Source organism: Microtus pennsylvanicus, chromosome 4 (assembly GCF_037038515.1).
Source record: "Microtus pennsylvanicus isolate mMicPen1 chromosome 4, mMicPen1.hap1, whole genome shotgun sequence".
In the NCBI taxonomy this organism is placed as follows: domain Eukaryota; kingdom Metazoa; phylum Chordata; class Mammalia; order Rodentia; family Cricetidae; genus Microtus; species Microtus pennsylvanicus.
The window spans coordinates 74,622,080-74,641,261 of record NC_134582.1 but is presented as its reverse complement, the minus strand read 5'-3'; the positions used below and the strand labels follow the sequence as shown (position 1 = coordinate 74,641,261).

The 19,182-nt window shown below is 40.5% G+C and overlaps 1 protein-coding gene across 6 annotated transcripts in view; it reads right to left on the bottom strand.

Annotated features, from left to right (window-relative positions):
• Positions 1-19,182, bottom strand: part of Agtpbp1 (ATP/GTP binding carboxypeptidase 1) — a 133,899-nt gene that overhangs the window by 56,691 nt on the left and 58,026 nt on the right. For all 6 annotated transcript variants that reach the window (XM_075969413.1, XM_075969417.1, XM_075969415.1 and 3 more), the window contains 5 exons: positions 14,384-14,481; positions 10,925-11,041; positions 8,071-8,717; positions 4,469-4,552; positions 2,861-2,947 (listed from right to left, as the gene is read on the bottom strand). In XM_075969413.1, the coding sequence (XP_075825528.1) occupies positions 2,861-2,947; positions 4,469-4,552; positions 8,071-8,717; positions 10,925-11,041; positions 14,384-14,481 (1,033 nt within the window). The remainder of the gene's footprint in view (positions 1-2,860; positions 2,948-4,468; positions 4,553-8,070; positions 8,718-10,924; positions 11,042-14,383; positions 14,482-19,182) is intronic.

The window sequence follows — 19,182 nt, the reverse complement described above, 5'->3', positions numbered from 1 at the left end:
AAAAAGTGTCGATTTCTTTTACATTTTCCAGTTTTGTGTTATACAGGCTTTTGTAGTAAGATCTAATGATTCTCTGAATTTCCTCTGTGTCTGTGGTTATGTCCTCCTTTTCATTTCTGATCTTATTAATTTGCGTATTCTCTCTCTGCCGTTTGATTAGTTTGGATAGGGGTTTATCAATCTTGTTGATTTTCTCCAGGAACCAGCCGTTTGTTTCATTGATTCTTTGGATTGTTTTCTGTGTTTCTATTTTGTTGATTTCCACCCTCAGTTTGATTATTTCCAGTCTTCTACTCCTCCTAGGTGAGTCTGCTTCTTTTTTTTCTAGAGCTTTCAGGTGGGCTGTTAAGTCTCCAATATGTGCTTTCTCTGTTTTAAGTGGGCACTCAGTGCGATGAACTTTCCTCTTAGCACTGCTTTCATAGTGTCCCATAAGTTCGAGTATGTTGTTTCTTTATTTTCATTGAATTCAAGAAAGACTTTAATTTCTTTCTTTATTTCTTCCTTAATCCAGGAATGGTTCAGTAGTTGACTGTTCAGTTTCCATGAGTTTGTAGGCTTTCTGGGGGTAGCATTGTTGTTGAATTCTAACTTTAATCCATGGTGATCTGATAAGACACAGGTGGTTACTAATATTTTTTGTAACTATGTAAGTTAGCTTTGCTACCGAGTATATGGTCAATTTTCGAGAAGGTTCCATGAGCTGCAGAAACAAAGGTATATTCTTTCCTATTTGGGTGGAATAATCTATAGATGTCTGTTAAGTCCATTTGTTTCATTACCTCCATTAATTCTCTAATTTCTCTTTTGGTTTCTGTTTGATTGACCTGTCCATTGGTGAGAGAGGAGTGTTGAATTCTCCTACTATTAGTGTGTGTGGTTTGATGGCTGCCTTGAGTTTTAGTAATGTTTCTTTTACGTACGTGGGCACTTTTATATTAGGGGCGTAGATATTCAGGATTGAGACTTCATCCTGATGAATTGTTCCTGTTATGAGTATAAAATGTCTCTCTCCATCTCTTCTGATTGATTTAAGTTTGAAGTCAACTTTGTTAGAAATTAGTATGGCCACACCTGCTTGTTTCTTAGGTCCATTTGCTTGATAAGCCTTTTCCCAGCCCTTTACTCTGAGTAGGTGCCTGTCTTTGTGGTTGAGGTGTGTTTCTTGTAAACAGCAGAATGTTGGATCCTGTTTTCGTATCCAATCTCTTAGCCTGTGCCTTTTTATAGGTGAGTTGAGCCCATTAACATTAAGTGATATTAATGACCAGTGGTTGTTAACTCCGGTCACTTTTTTAGTAGTAGGGTTTGTGTGTTTCCCTTCTTTGAGTTGCGCTGGTGAAGGGTCTCTAGATGTCTGAGTTATTGTGGTCATTGTTGGACTCCTTGGTTAGTGATTTTCCTTCTATTATTTTCTGTAAGGCTGGATTTGTGGCTACGTATTGTTTAAATTTGTTTTTATCCTGGAAAATTTTGTTTTCTCCATTTATAGTGAACGAAAGCTTGGCTGGATATAGTAGTTTGGGCTTGCACCCATGGTCTCTTAGTTTTTGCAGTACATCTATCCAGGACCTTCTGGCTTTCATGATTTCCATAGAGAAGTCAGGTGTAAGTCTGATAGGTTTACCTTTATAAGTAACTTGGCCTTTTTCCTTTGCAGCTCTTAATATTCTTTCTTTATTCTGTATATTTTGTGTTTTGATTATTATATGGCGAGGGGATGTTTTTTTTTGATCAAGCCTATTTGGTGTTCTGTATGCTTCTTGAACCTTCATAGGTACATCTTTCTTCAGGTTGGGAAAGTTTTCTTCTATAATTTTATTAAGTATATTTTCTGGACTGTTGAGCTGCCCTTCTTCTTCTTCTACTTCAATTATTCTTAGGTTTGGTCTTTTTATTGTGTCCCATATTTCCTGAATGTTTTGTGATGAGAGTTTGTTGGATTTGCTGTTTTCTTTGATCAGTGTGTTTATTTTCTCTATGTTATCCTCAGAATCTGAGATTCTTTCTTCTATCTCTTGTATTCTGCTGGTTATGCTTGTTTCTGTAGTCTCTATTTGTTTACCTAGATTTTCCATGTCCATCCGGCCCTCTGTTTGTGTTTTCTTCTTTGCCTCCATTTCAGTTTTCAAGTCATGAACTGTTTCCATTATCTGCTTGATTGTTTTTCCTTGGTTTCCTAGGGTATCATTCACTGATTTACTCAATTCCTCAAACTTTCTGTTATACTTCTCATCCATTTCTATAAGGGCATTTTTTTATATGCTGTTTAAGGGCCTCTATCACTTTCATTAAGTCAGTTTTTTCTACTTCTTCTTGATTAAGGTGTTCATGTCCTTCTGTTGTGAGGTCGCTGGGTTCTAGTGGTTTCATGTTGTTTTTCAGATTGTTGGGTGAATTCTTGCCTTGGCGCCTGCCCATCTTTTCCTCCGAATGCTCCCCTATGGATCTTCCTTTACAGGATCAGGTCTTCTTGCCCACTGATGTACCTTCCCAGTGATGTCACTCCCCAGTGATCTTTCTCCTGGTGTCCAGATCAGATCTCTGTGCTGCTTGGGTGGCTCACAAACAAAGCACCCACCTTGCTTGCTGCAGGCAGGCTATGGAGACAAAGGAGCTACCGCCCTCCCCTTTGCCCTCCGCTTCAGGTTCGGTCCCAGAGCCCAAGCAGGCTGAGCTGGGAAGAGCTATGCTGCCAAAGAAGGGAGGGAGGGAGGGAGGGAGGGAGGGAGGGAGGGAGGGAGGGAGGGAGACAGGGGTGGGGGGATCTGGATGTAAGCTGGATGGGATAGGAAGAGAGAGGAGGTATCAGGCAGTATAGCCCCTGTAGGATGACCAGGAAGTGTAGGGAACGGCTTACTTTCTAATTTGAATTACTTTGCGCAGATTCCCAGATTCAAATTTTGAGTTAAACTTCAAAATATCTCCTTCTTCTGGAGTGGCAAAGCTAAATAAAAAATTTAAGATAAATATATTAAAATATATCACACTTAAACAGATAAGCAAAGACTATAGAAAACAAGAAAATTCTGATGTCCATTTATAGTCAAATTATAATCACAAGAGTCTTGTTACTACATTTATACCCATAATAAGGACTTTGCCTTGCTGAATAAATGTCTAAAATACTGATTATCACATAGGAAAAAAGAAACTTATTTTTAGAACCGCCTAGTAAGTAGCCATAATTTTAACAAACTATGCATGGACGGTTTAAGGGATTTATTATCATCTGGTTGAATACCTACTTGCTGGGCACTTCTGTTGTCTGCCTGCCTGACCCTCAGAGAATGAAAACCCCTGCTCTTCTGAAAATTCTATTCCAAAACAAGAACGAATAAACTCCAAGAATCTCGGTATTTTTGTGCATCGTCACATCTGTTAGGAACAAGCTGGACATGCCCATGCTTGGGGTTCTGAGGTTTGTTTTCCACATCTAACAGGGAAGCATGAACAATGAAACAGCTACATGTTTAATAGGGTGTTATTCTTTCCTTGGGTAAGAATATTTTAAAGTCAAGAATGGCAGCATATGCCTCCTAAACCAGGAAGACTATTTTAAGTTGAAGGTCAGCCTGGGCTACACAGTGAGTTCCACATCAGCCTAAACTACAGGGGGGAACTCTGCCATAAACAACGGCAAAGACTATTCTAGACTCAGGCACCACCTTTGACGGAGCTTTAACTCATAGGTCTACCTACCACCAACCATTCTTAAGTTTGTTTCCTCCAATCATGAAAGGTAAGATGTCGGATTTCCTCAGAGCAGCAAGGAAAGGAGAGACCCATAGAGTTCACTCGACTTCTTTGAGTAGCTGGGATTTCCATGTATTTACTGCAGTTAGGTCCTGACACATACATACTATCAGTGATAATTCAAAAATAGCAAATGGCCGGCCTGCCAAGCCATAAGGCCAGGACGGAAACTCCAGTGACTGGTCTAGTGCTATCGCAATAAAGGACAGCATTTCCCGTGAAAACCCCATTCTTTTAGGTGGAGGTAGTTTCATTTTTCCAAAACCATGTTCTCCTCCTCCCTTCCCCACTACCCTCCCTTCTCACCTCCTCCTAGTTTTCCCAGGAGGTCTTTTCTGTTGAGGCCCTTGGTCTTGCCTCATAGTAAAGTGTCAGAATTTGCTCACTTCCCATGGGAAGCCTTACCCTTTCTGAGGAAAGGATGAGAAGGTGCAGGGGTGTGTGTGTGTGTTTGTGTGTACAAGGATAGCTATGTAAAAAGATTGTATTAAAAAATTCTTAATAAAAAAGAAAAAATCCCATTAAATGACAAAAACCCAAAACATGGTATTAGCTTACCTTTAATTTTCACCTTAAAAAAAAAAGGCTTGTCTTTCAACTTAAAGGAAAAATGAACAAGTTTTACCATGATCATCGGATAAAAACAGCAACAATAAGAGGGAGGATATGATAAAGGATAACGTGTCATAAGAACTTTAGGGCTCAGACTCACTTGGGGTTGTCCAGGTCATACACCACCTGGTCAATGATGTCACACTGGTGGATCAGCCTCTCAATGTCTTGGGCAATTTTTGTCCTGAAATCATAAAAGACAAACTTGACAAAATTTACAATTATATGTCAAGGATACCAATGCACAACTTTCTCCAGAGTGAGTTTGGAGTGAAAGGGTATAAAATAAATAACTGTGTAAAATAAAAATAATCATTATTTTACTTGTATACAAAAAGCTAACACAAAAATAAAAAAATAAAAATCAGTACATATCAAAGCTTGATCTTTAAAAGCTAACCACATAAAATATAGCCACAGTATAAAGACAGAGGGTGGGAGGGAGGCAAACCTAGAGTATCTATTGGGCCTCTCTACTCAGAAAGCATATGGACTAACCGTTAGGCAAGTAATTCTGTGTGCATAACTGGAGGTAAGACAGAACCAGAGAGTTAAGACATCCTGCAAGATTTTGAAACACATGTATCTAGGAATTTAGCCCAAGAATCCAACCAGCAGAATGTTATGGAATATTAGTTGAAGATGTGTTACATGTGTTTATGCTGTGGAACATTTGTTTAATAGTGCAAAGATGTGTTGCATTCTTTTATGTTGCATTTGTTTAACTCTGTGAAGCTGTGTTACTTTGCCTGCCTAAAACACCTGATTGATCTAATAAAGAGCTGATTGGCCAATAGCTAGACAGGAGAGAGAAAAAGATGGGGCTGGTAGGCAGAGAGAATAAACAGGAAGAAATCTAGGGACAACAGTGAAGAGTGAGAAAAGGAGGTGTGGAGGATGCCAGGGGTCAGCCACTCAAGCATACAGTCAGTCACTGAGTAAGAAGGAAGAAAGATATATAAAATAGAGAAAGGTAAAAGGCCCAGAAGCAAAATGTAGTTAAAGAGAAACTGGAAAATTTAAGTTAGAAAAGCTGGCTAGAAACAAGCCACGCTAAGGCCAGGCATTCATAAGTAAAAACAAGTCTCTGTGTATGTATTTGGGAGCTGGGTGGCAGACCCCCAAAGAGCCGTCTCCTCAGCCCGTCCTATGAGGTTATAGACCCTATCAGGTTGACAATATTTGCCATCGCATCTAGTTTCAAAGATTCAATTACAGTTTTATTTCACAACCCAGCTAGTTTACCAGAGAGCATCTGTATGGGATTGGAAGTGCCTGCTGGAGCCTGCAGGGTCAGCAATGGACACAGTTGAAGATAATGCTGTCCCTCTCTTAATCTATCAGTACAAACGGCTCAGCTGTATCTTGCCCAGATGAATGACATCTGGAAGTCCAGCTTCCTACCCTCTGACCTCATACTATCTCTACCCCCTTTTCCACAATGTTCCCTGAGCCTGAGGAAGGGACTGGGAGGAGCAGTGGGAGAGGACAATAAGGCTCATGGGAAGAAGGAAGCAGTCTGCATGAGAACTCATAACTGTTCCATTGCCCGATAAAATGAAATGATAAATACACCATATTTAATTTTACTGTTATTTTATCATTTATATTGAGTAAATATATATTTACTCAATATATATTTATTGAGTATAAATAAATTTATTGAGTGGTGTGGTGGCCTGCTTGTAATTCCAGTGGTCAGAAGGAGACACAGATCCTTAGAGTAAGCTGGCCTAGCTAGACTAGCTGTATTGGTAAACTTTCAACGAATAGGGCGGGAGAGCATCATGGAAGGTTCGCAGTGTCAGATGAATATGCATATACATTTGCATACATATATATATATATATAAACAAATCTTATAACGGATTTTTTTATTTTGCAATTGGGTCAGAGACTTCAACTGAATTTATTCTATACTTAATTTTTGTTTTTAAAAGATTAGGATCAATAATGCAAAGGTAAGAAAACAACAGAACTACAAATAACACTAAAACATTCCACAGGATAATTTTTTGAGCATGGGGTCTTGCTATGCTGCCCAGGTTAGCCTGGCTCAGCCTCCCAAGTGGCTGGGACCACACAGGTAAGCATTATTATGCCTAGCTTACTAAGTAAATTTAAAGGAATGGCTTGCTTCTTTCTTCTGAAAGTAACAAACCAATAAAGCTTCATTAATTTGACACCTTCCGTTTATAGTGTTACTAGATTCAGATAGGGAATCCATCACTTGCTTAGAGCGGGCTGAAAAAGACAAGGCAACTGGTATGAGCTAAGGTCAGCATCCTCAATGCATTTCAGGAACAAGCATTTCTGAAAGCTTTCTAAACAGCTGCCCGCTAAACACATTTGGTATTTCTGACTTGAATGTAAAACTTCAAAGCCGTAAGACTACCGAGCTATAAGGGCCAGAAAACATCTCCTATAAAGAAAGGAGAGTGTGTATTATAGGCTGGAAAGCCATGGGATTTCTGTCACAATCCTCCAGTTCCGTCACTGGAGGGGTGGTCCCAAGGCTATCAAGTGAAGCATTAAGTGGTACCACATGCTACGGTAAAATGCACAGCTGGGGCTTAGAGACGCTTGTATTGCAGGATGTTCAGAGACAACAGCAAGGCCTCCTTTTCAGGCCATACTACACTTCTAACAATGGTATATCAAAAACTGACCAGAAGTCATCTTTTAAAAATCACCAGAAACAGCAGAGACACTAAAAAGATTTATAAAGGGTTTTTGCATGCCGAGTATGTACTGGCTGCTAGCAACAATTTCTATATGTATTTTTGGCACATGAAATATCACCTCACTTAGTGCCTTTGTGAATACCAAATTCTCGTTCTTTATTTCCAGCTAAACTTCCAAATAAAAGAATGGATCCTTATTGCTTCATTTACAGCATATTTTAAAAGTATATCTAAGCAAAGTATGAATAAAAAATTACTAAATGTTGCTAAGATAGTATTTGTTCAAACATCATTAAATAATCCTTCATACTTTTAGGTGCAATCTAAACCAAGTTTCTACATTATAACAGGTACTTATTATTCTTTCATTCAAATAAGTAATATGCTGACAAAATAAAGTAAGTTCATAAAATTACATTAATTATCATTGTATCCTCTGCACTTGCTGAGAATTGGCAAAGGAAGGAGTAGGCCCCTTGTCTCAGACTCAAGCGCCCTCAGAAATCCCTTGTCCTGGAGCAGATTGATACCCTGATCCTGTGACAAGAAAAAAGGGGACTAGCAAATAACTCAAGGGTAGTAAGAACTGCACCCTTGAGAACAGCTGTATGGAAAACACTTCCAATAGGTCACTACTATATACCCCAGACTACAGAATGCCTGAGGTCACTAGAAGGAGGACACTACCTGGGACTCTAAATTGGTCCTACAGCTCACTGTTTCAGCAAAGCTTCTCTGGCCATTTCTGATGGATGTTCTAAGTGCCTGATTTGATGTTATCTATCTGCTACCTGCTATATGTTCTTTTTCTTGCTATACACCCAGTGAACTTAGTCCTTCAAAATCCAAAGTATAGCAATCATAGCTGGTTCTCCAGACACAACTATCAACAGGGGAAATTTCAAAGCAACACAAAGCATCCCAACCAACGTACCTTTAACTTGCAGCAATCTTTTTCCTAGAGACCCCAGATAGAATTTGAGTATGCCTTAGGAGGAGGAAGAGATCTGCAGCTCACCTTTGTACACCATAAGGCCTTTCTAAAATGGGCTCTTTGAATGGAGGTGGAATGTGACCAAAATAGTCAGGATAAGCCACCTCTGAGTACTCTGGAACAGACTTCGTGCTTTTCACGATCTCAATGTAGAGGTCTGGGTCATGAAGCGTTGGTCCATCAGGGACTTCCACAGAGGAGGTCTGCTCGACTGACGAGTTGGACTCGCTATCTTCATCATCTTCAGTATCAACTCCAGTACAACAAAGCTTCCCAAGCTGGACCGTCCGCCCTTCAAAAAGAGTACTTCCGCATGTAGCCACCTGTGGACATGCTTTCGTGCACGAGAGGACCGTGAGAGGGAGACCACAGTCCTTCCTCATGCCTACTTGTGAAGGACTGTTCTGCAAGGTGATCCGGTCCAAGGCCTTCACAATGTCACTGCTGAAGCTGTGAGCTGAGGAAGCAGTTCTATTCTGACCACCACTGCCCTTGCCATCTTCCTTGGCTTCCTCGCCCTTGGGAGACATCTTCTCCTTCAGTACAGCTCCTTTCTTTACACTACCTGAGTTTCCAGACGCTTCCTCTCCAGCCGTGGGAACAACAATAGGGCCTCGGACTTTCCCCTCAAATACAAGAGGTTTGGGTTCTTTAGAGATTAATTCATAGTCCTGTTTAAGAAAAAATAAGTTTAACCTGTTATCTGTCAGTATGCTAATACAAGTAAGAGCATATTTGTTTCACATACTACTTCAGAAACCTTTTTCTCATCTCCACGAACTCCAGGCATGCATATGGTGCACATATACATACATGCAGGCAAAACACTCACACACATGGAAGGAAGGAAGGGAGGGAGGGAGGGAGGGAGGGAGGGAGGGAGGGAGGGAGGGAGGGAGGGAGGGAGGAACGAAGGGTTAAATGAATAAACAAACAGAGGCTGGGAGACCACACAACAATAGAATGCCTGCTTAGTGGGCATAAGAACCTAAGTTCAATTCTCTCCTGCCCTGCAAAAAGTAGCTTCCGAATGCCACCTACAAATGACATTCATTTTACTTCCACCCAGCAACTGAATAACCAGGCTTTACAAATTGGAACAAGGTACATGTTGGTCAGGTGCAGACACATCTAGCTGTCACAGACTTCAATGGTTAATACTGAAAGCAACTAATTTCACATATACTTAATATAATATGATATACCAGGAATTGACTCAATGATGGTTGAATAAAATTCTTTCAAACACTATTAATAGAACCAATAAACTTTTATAATCCTCAATATTTTTTTCTTACTATTCATACATATATTTCAAACTCTGAAATTTAAAGGGAGAAAGACAACCAAATGCCAGAACAACTAACTCCTTTGGCAATAAATTCAGTTATGTAAATAAAAACAAAGTGCTATTTCCCTAACATATAGGACTAAATTAATTAACAACCTATAACTTAATGGCAAAATACACAACACACTAATAAATTTGCATTGCCTTATTTACTTGAAATAACAATTCAAGTGCTCTGACTCTAGACACATGTATCTTTACTTGCTACATTAACTGTCTTTGCTATCCTTACTCAGACGCAAAATAGAACCCCTGTGAAAGGGCCTCTCAACCCCCCAAAAGAAGTTGCACCCCACAGGCTGAGAACTACTGATCTAAATCCTAACCCTGACACCAATTATAAAATTACTATACCGTACTCCCACACCAAAGCAGTAATTTGTATAGCATTATATATTCCTATGTGCATATAATTATAGGAAAATAGGTGAAATCATCATATGCTAATCAATTCCTACTCAAAACAACTATAACACTACTTGTCTACCTTGATTTACAAAGTATTTATCTTCAAACGGTTCAAGTGAAACCAAACACAGAAAAAGAGTAACTCAACAGTTGTTCTAGGTTAAATGAAAGAAAAACTTACCCACTCCACACTCTGCCCCCAAATACCTCTTCCCCCACTGCTTCCCACTTGACCTCCCTGGCCCACCCCCACTATTTTCTCCCTGACCCCTGACCTCCTTCCACTATTCTCAGCTTCAAAGTTCCAATGGACTTCAAACCTACAGGAAGAGCAGAGAAAGAGGAAGCAGGAGATCATCTTTTTCACTGTACTCCAAGGTCCTAAGTTTACTCCCAAAGACAAATGAAAAACTGGTAAATAGTTCTCATTTATGTCTCATAAACTCACTGCAATCTTTTTCTTTAATCTACTGTGATTAAGAATATGGGATTTGGAGAACAACAACATTTATAGCAAAAGTTACTCAAGGCTTAGCGGCTAGCTAGCCCAAACACATACTTTCTGGCCTGGAGCTCATTGTGTAAAGCTGGCCTCTGAACTCATGAGATCCACCTGGCTCTGTTTTCCTGGTGCTGAATTAAAGATGCTACCAGGCCCTGCCAAACTCACACTCTAACATCAGATTTCAGAGCCCAGCACAGTCACTACAGAGAGAATAAAAACTACAGTCTCCCTGGCTGGTTGTACAACCCAAGCTGAATAACTCTGTCTCAGTAAATGAGAATGAGGAACGCTAACACTGACGACCCAGATTTCAGGTTGCCCTCTCCCTGTCCTGACCGCTGCCATGTTACACAGTAGGTACCCAGGGAAAGGCAGAGCTACAGAACTCCTCAGCACTGCTGAAATGGGCACAACTAACAAGGAAGGCTACAGCGTGATTTTACAATGCAATTTCAAGAACAGAAGAACTAAAGTGAGTATAAAATGTAAAGACTAGCCCAACGTTCTTCCTTCTTACAGGTCATTAACGCAGCCCAAAATGTCACTATCACAACCCAGTGTCATCCAGGAAAGGAAGATGAGTGTGGCTTTTCAGAAATGGTCTGTATTTATACCTGGAAATCATCAACGAGCTCAGGAAAGAGGTGCTCATACATCTTCAGTTCTTCTACTGTGCGTCCTGGTACTTGCTGGGGCTTTAACTTGTTAATATCTGTTTCAATATCATCATTCTGAAATAATAAAACATGTTATTAGTATAAAAACACAAAAATGTTAGAGAATATATTTTATATTTAAAGTGTCCCAAGATAATATTATTATTTATGATTAGTAAATAATCACTAATAAAATTTATATTCAATTTAATGGCAAATCGGTTCTTTTAATTAGTTATAGATTATCACTGCTGCTGATTTTGTTGTTTAGCCATGATTAATCTTAATGCAGCAGACAGTTTTCAGGCTCATCAAGACAAAAGTAAAATAAAAATAAAGATCACGTTTGTTCTCCTTAATGTCCCTATTATTTGTCTGTGAAGTAAAACTCAAGAAAATTAAATTGAAAACCTTTATACATATCAAAAATGGTGACAACCAAAGTAGCTAGCATCAGCTGGCGGGAACTACACTATCCTCTAAGTCACTCTGCGCACCCCATGAAATAGGCTCATTTCATCTCCACCATCTGACTGAGGATGGGAGTGGAGCGCCAAATGATAAGGAGCAGGCAATCAGACAGCCTGGCATGAAGAATTAGTTCCGGAGGTTCCGAAGTTTACATTCTAGCCAGTGTGACTCTTGAGTAGAGAAAGACCAGCACACTCTCATACTCCACACTCGGCAGACCCTCTGCACACCCCACTGTCACCATGCACACTGCTTCCTGCAGGCCAGGAAATAAAGAAGTGGTGCGAGTGCCCAACATCCAACTCTAGGAAAAGGAGAGAGTGCTTCAGGTGTGTCCTCAGACAGACGGGTGTGCTTCATGACAGGAGGGCAAGTGCCAGCTCACCTAGCACACCCTCAGTGCCCTCAAAGAGTCTTAACAACTGACCGCACACAAACTCATAACTTCCACATATGGGTAAGGAGACATAGAAAGACCAGTTACTAATTTTCAAGTGGGGCTCATTTTTAATTTCCTCTTTATCATACTGTCACAATAAACTACTTAATTTCAATCCTAAAGCAAATTTATTTTACTATATTTAAATCCTTCCTATATAGTACCTAACTATATATGAACATTAATGAGTAATCTTAAGGAAAAATATATATTTCCCAACATTCTATATTTGGGAATTCACTTTTATTTACATAATCAATAAATAAGATTTTGTAATTACTCTTGATAACAAATTGGGTTTGCCAGATGGTAGTGGCACATACCTTTAATCCCAGTACTAGGGAGGCAGAAGCAAGTGGCTCTCTGAGTTTCAGGCCAGCCTGGTCTACACAGTGAGTTCCAGAACAGCCAGGACTACACAGAGGTATACGGCTCACTGTTAGGAATGGCCACGTTAGCCTCAGGAAGGGAACCTGCAGTTGAGTTGTTTAGAACCTAAAGAGAGCCTAAACTAAAATCTCTGCAAAAAAAAAAAAAAGCCTCATGCTAGTGAGGGCAATGCAGTCTGGAAGCCAACCACCAACCACAACAGAGCAGCCCCAGCTCTCTGCAGCACGGCCATTCTCTAAGACACTGTGCACTGAGGACGCCCAAGTGTAACAGCCAACACAAGTCAGAGGCAGAGAGCTGTGCAGGCAAGAGAGGCTCATGCAGTTACAGCTCGCAGTCTCAGCCAATGCACCATGGGCATGCAGAAGACATTTCAGTAGAGCACACAGCAGTGGTGAGGAGGCGGATCACCACCACACTGCCTGGCCCTGTGCATACACAGCCACTGGTGCCTTGTCTACACTGCTGGGAGGGTTTGATGATCACAGTGCATAAAGAGCTTGGACTGGCACATGGTTAAGTGCTCAATAAGTACTATTTTTTCTCATAACTATCACTGTTTCGTTAAGGCAAAGTAGACAGTATAACTGCAGACAGCAATAACTGTCACTGGTAAGTCAGAGTAAAATGGATGCCAACAACGGTTTTTCAAAAACACCAATGTCAAGAACAAAGAAATCGGTGGAAATGTTTCAGACGAATGAATGAACCAAGCGAGAGCCAATGAAATGCAGTATCTGAGGCTAGATCCTGCAGCAGAGAGGGTTAAACAGCTCACAAGGGCATTACAGGAGCAAATGATCAACTGGACACAGACGGCAAGTTGGTAGAATGCTAACAGCTGAGCTGCAGTTATGGTGGCTGGCGAAGGACCAAAGGAGCTGCCATATCTAGCCCACGCTCAGATACCTACTTTTTAACATGTGCACTCATGCACACAGTTTCCAGCAGCTGAATCAGTCACTGTTCCAATTCTCCTCACTAATCTTTATACTCTTAATCATCACAGGTATTGTTAATCACAAGTGTGAAATGTGAAGAATAAACTATACCAGACACTTTGCGATGTTCAGTACTAAAGTCTTCACAGCTGGGAACCTACCAATTCCATTTCTCATGTCAAGTCCAAATACCCCGTTACCCCAGATTTGTGTCTTAACATCAAAGTCTGACCTATTTTTCTTTGTGAGCACACTGGTGGTAATAAAATTGGTTCTATATTATTAATAAGATACAGCTTCCAGTATTCTATACTCTGAAAGATGAAATATATAGTGTATCCCAATTTTAAGGTAGTATTTCAAGATTTCAAGTATTAAAAGTGTTAAGTCATGTATATGAATGTTTTTCATGTGTGCCTGGTGCTTGCCATAAGCAGTGTCAAGTCCCATGGAGCTGGAGTTACTAATGTTTATGAACTGCCAAGTGGATGCTGGGCATCGAATCTGGTTCTCTGCAAAAGCTGCCAGTGCTCTTAACTGCTCAGCCAGCATCTCTCCAACCCCAATTGTCCAATATTTAAAAGACAAAAAAACAAAACCAGAACCAGACAAAAGTTCTGAGCAGGCAGTAAACAGGCTAAGCCACTGACAATCAAAGGGATGACTTTTGTAAAGATGCTGCAATGGCCCTTTTGCAGCAAATAAAGCAGAGACATGTCTCTGGGCTGCCAGACACGGCACAGCTCCGAGAGCGCAGACTCTTCAGCTGCACAGCTCGGGGAGCACAACATTAGCTTTATAGTCCCTCAGTTCAGCACTCTCCTCCTAAGAATCGTGATGTCAACATAAGCACCTCCACTAAAGACTACACTCCCAGTGTCTTTACAACACCAAAAGATTGCTGACAGAAGAAAAAGCCTTCTGGAATAAACCACCATAGCATTCTCAGGCTGCTTTCCTCAGAACCCTTACGTTCCCCAAACTAAGTAGAAAGCTTAAAAACTTTTCCTCAGGAACAATGAACACTACATTAGGGCTGTTTTCAGACCAATAGATTCAGCTACAAGAGAAAGACATGGATAAAATATTTTATCTGTAAACCTATGCACCAGAAAATCTGTTTGAAAGATGATATACACAATTTATAAAGTTTACTAATGATAAGAATGAACCAACCTTAAAACTTTGATCTAGGTCATCTTCATTTTCGACTTCATTTTCAGCTTCTAAATCAGCATCATCATTGTCATCACTTTCATCTACTACGTCATCCACTGTGGTAAGAAACACACTGTGAGTCAGTCAGAGGCCAGGATGTACAAGGCAGATGTGCACAGCGCACACAGAATTCCAATCACCAAGAAACAGCAAGGTGATTTATTTTTATAATTGAATTATTATGTTCATCTACTCAACACAAACTTCTTTTTTGTTCTTTGACAATTACTATATTTGGTTTTTTGTTGTTGATGTTTCCTTTTTAGATGCCTTACTAAAAACATCCATAAAGATAGCTCAGCTCTAGAAACCTGAGAAAGTATATGGAAAGTATGTGTTTCCGAGCCCTAAAAGTTGGAAACACTACAAGTTAAACGTTTCACTGCTAATGTTCTCAGTTACAAATGCCCTATGTTGCAGCAGCCCAGATGAAGCACTATGATAAACCTGAATAACTCACTTATTTCCATGACCATGTGTTACAAACTAGGAATTTTTTAAAGATATAATTCCTACCCTAAAGGAGGAATACCATGGGAAAACCAGGCAGACAGTAAGTGGCTGCAAACCTCACAGAGCCAAGAGATGACCACTGACCATTTCACAGGGCAGCACCTAAAGGAGACCTAGGGGCAAGGTCTTATAAGAGGAAGTAAGAAAGTGAGATGACAGGCAATCGGGAAAATACATATGACTGGCATGTAGAGTGTGCTTGGTAAATGTAAGTAACAATGAGATGGGATGAAGATTACATGTCAGCTAAGGCAGTGAGACTTGAACCTACAGAATACAGATGGGATTTCCAGGAAAAGAATGGCTTCATACAACTTGCGTTTTCTGGCTTGAGAGGAGAACATGAGTGAAGCAAGGCCAATCACGATGGACAGGTGAGTGTCTAGGCCAATGCAAGACTAGGGAATGAAAGAAAAGGCTTCGAGAAACACTCAGGGAGTTCCATGAAAAGGGCATGGAGCGTAGCTGCGGGGAGACAGTAGAAAAGCATCAGGCTGCTCACAGAGTAAGGGAAGTACTGAGAGCCACTTTCCTAAGCTCCCTGGCATCTGTACCCAGTGTGGCCTAGACAGAGATTACTGACTGCCCCCAGCAGTACCATCCTGCTTCGCCTAATGTTAGTAACAGAACCCTTGCATTTTAGCGGAGGAATTCCAGCCTTCACTCAACAGTGACATCAGCTCCTCAGGATAATTCCAGACCAGTGTAATGTGATGCAAATTGATAAACATACACTCCCCAAATAAGTCATATTCTCTGGAAGAGAGGAGAAAGCCATCCCTTGTCGCGTACTTTCTTACAAGAAGCTACAAATGATCTCTGACGGCCTACTCCACTGAGATCTACTAGCCACAAACCACTCGCCAATCGAGCAAATGAGTGAAAGCCTTGCTCCCTGGCCTAGACCTGCTCAGCTAAGGTGTCCATCTCCATCTCCTACTCTGTGAAATGTGGGCACCGGTCTGGCATGGGACTCTTTAACAGCAGCTCAGTCTATCTTCACTAACACTGGTATCAAATGACTTAAATTTGGGGGATGCAGAGAGGTTTTATAAAAATAAAAACTAAAAAAGAAGGTAACACAGCACATGTAACAGCCTGGATCTATTTACGCTGAAACCTAACAGCAGTCTGATGTGGGAGTGATTTCTTATTAATAAAGAAACTGCCTAGACCCATTTGATAGGCCAACCCTTAGGTAGGCAGGAAAACAGAACAAAATGCTGGGAGAAAGAAGCTGAATCAGGAGTCGCCATGGTTCTCCCACTCCAGACACAGGCAGGTTAAGCTCTTTCCTGGTAAGCCAGCTCGTGGGCTACACAGATTAATAGAAATGGGTTAGATCAATATGTAAGAGCTAGCCAATAAGAAACTGAAACTAATGGGTCAGGCAGTGTTTAAAAGAATACAGTTTGTGTGTAATTATTTAGGGGCATAAGCTAGAGCTAGCCATGTGGGCGGCTGGGTGCCGGGGATGTAGCCCCGCTGCTCTTAATACAACAGCAGTCTCTCATGGATGCAGTGGAAAGAGCTGATATGCGGAAAAAGAACAGGAGCAAACACTCTTCAGGAAAATACGCACTAAATCAACAAAAGCCTATTGCAAAGAGGAAAAACACCACTTCAACAGTTCAGAGCTGGAGGGGAAAAAAATGTCTTCAATTTGGGGCCAAATGTTCCAAGTATTTTCCTTTAGGTACATGCTCCAATGTGAAACCTCACACAGCTTCAGAGCATCTGAGGCTCTCTCATGGCATTGCACTGGTAAGGACTAACTACACCTTCAGCATACAATCAAAACCAGTGGCTAGAAATCAAAACTGTCATCTGCTTTCTTGTCTATATTAACAACAGCAGTGCAGGGAACAATTTCTACATGTTTCTCTGATAGTTTAGTAAGGCAAATACAGGGCATCCCTGGGATGCCTCCACTAAGGGAATGAGCCAGCAGCTCCTAAAGGACTTAGAAACTATAAACATTGTGCCTATAAACATAGTCCTCTTCCCCTCTTGCGTTGTGTATTAGATCTACAGATATGGATATATTTGTGTATACAAATACATTGTTAGGTAGTACATTATATGCTGTGTGTACGCACACACAGGTTTGATTCTATACACATGAGATACAAACACGGGAAAACTACTATATTTTACTCATTTTTCTTGTGTACCTGGTGCTATTAAATTTTTTGTTTGTCATGGTTCCCTAGGTAACACTGTAACAATACCTACCACAATTCAAACATCTCACCCTCTCAATAGGTAGTCCTTTCTTTCTCTATCTTTCTCTACTGACTTAGCTAATGATTTGAGATACATCTTTTAATATTTCAGTACTATTTCTGAGGCATGGTATAGATAAAATTTAGTAATACTGTTCAAAATAACTGTCAATTTCCTTAATAAACTTTATCTGGAATCTATTCATGATATTTACTGAAACAACTGGCTCCCTTATTTTGACTTACTAATAATATATGTCACCCATTTTAATATTAGAGTGAACTTCGTTTCTTAAAAATAATCATAAATAAACACTGCCCAGTTCAATTTGCTCTATTTTAGAATTTTCACATTTGTTTTGATTAGCGAGATTTAGCTGTGGATTGTTTCTGGTAATCCTTACCAGGTTTTGCTTTCAGCATCATGCTAGCTTCTAAACTTTTCTTTTTTTTCTATGCTCTGGAAAATAAAGCATAGGAAAACCCCTTGAAAGATGAGAGAACTAACCTATGACATCATCAACAGTTGATATCACCAAACAAACTTGACTACATACTCCATTTTAGGCTTTTTACTATTCCAGTCAGTTTTAGTCAATTATATGTCCCTAAAATACTAGTTCAATTATATATTCAAATGTATTCTTGAGAGTGTTCTCTCCAGCAGGATTCTGATTTACATACCCAGGGACTTAGGGGCACATTTACCCATCCACTGACTTCTCATGGAGGGCAGGTTGAACTTGACTGGATGGAGCAGCACCTGTGTGTCCAGCACAGATACAACAGCATGGCTGTCCTGTCTTACACTCGCTTCCTCCTGGGTCTATACTCTGTGTAAACAGTGCTTCTGCACCTCTTTGGGGAAATGTACACATTTCCTAGTTTCCTTTCAAGCTGCCTAACCTACTGCTTTAATCTCCAGACAGTATCTGCCCTTTTACTCAATGTAAAGGTCCTGATCTTTTCATAAAATTTTGTTGTTGTTGTTGTTGTTTTTGACTTTTTATTTAAGACAGTGTCTCGTTATACAGGTCTCGTTGGCCCAGAAACCACTTTATAGACCTGGCTGGCATCAAATGCAAAGATCTGCCTACCTACCCCTCCCAAGTGCTGGGATTCAAAGCCCCACACAGCAGCCTTTAATAGGGAGTATTTAACCTGTTTAGATTTACTATCAAAAGGGACATGCTTGCTCATGTTTCACAGTCAGATCTCTCAAGAGTTTGTTATTCATCTCTGAAACTCCCTTGCTTTTACATAGCAGTGGTGGGTTCATTCAAGAAAAACAAAGGCTCCCAAAGTTTTACCAAGAATGACACAGGGGCAGGCTCTAAAATGCCTGTGTGTTCCTTTGGACCAATGAGGTCAGCATAAACACCTCTGTTGAGGAGGTTACATATGAAAATATACATTTCTGCAATTACAATTTTAGAAATGTAAGAATTGTTATTAGGACTCTATCAACATGAAATGGATTTGTTCATGTAGAAGCTCCGTTTATGGTAACGACATAACATTGTGAGCCTTGTACTAAAAGTGATTATTATGTCACGGTGACAAGGCAGCCGCTGTCAGGTGTTACAGAGTGGGCAGGTTGTAGCATTTAGCACAGCTGCTCTTCTGCAGGGTCCTCTGCATCCTCAACATCTAAACTCATCACTCGACTGGCTGCAGTATACTCCAGTAATCACGTCAGGAAGGGCTTAAGGTACACAGCTCCATACCCACATATCTAAGAGCACACCACCTTCGTGATGGAAGCTATAAAGGTTCAGAAACCTCAAATGAGAACTGATCCTTCAGATACATCTCCATAGATAGTACTTCACTACCTTTTGGTACTTACTAATCAAGAAAGCAAGTCCTGAGTCCAGCTCCAGCCACTCAACAAAGGTGTACCCTCATAACCACCCATGCAATTCAAAGGATGCTAAGGAGGAAAATAGGAGCTAAAACAGTGCTGCTGTGATACCGAGCTATTCCATTTTGTCCTGAGTTCCCATGCCCCTGGGATTT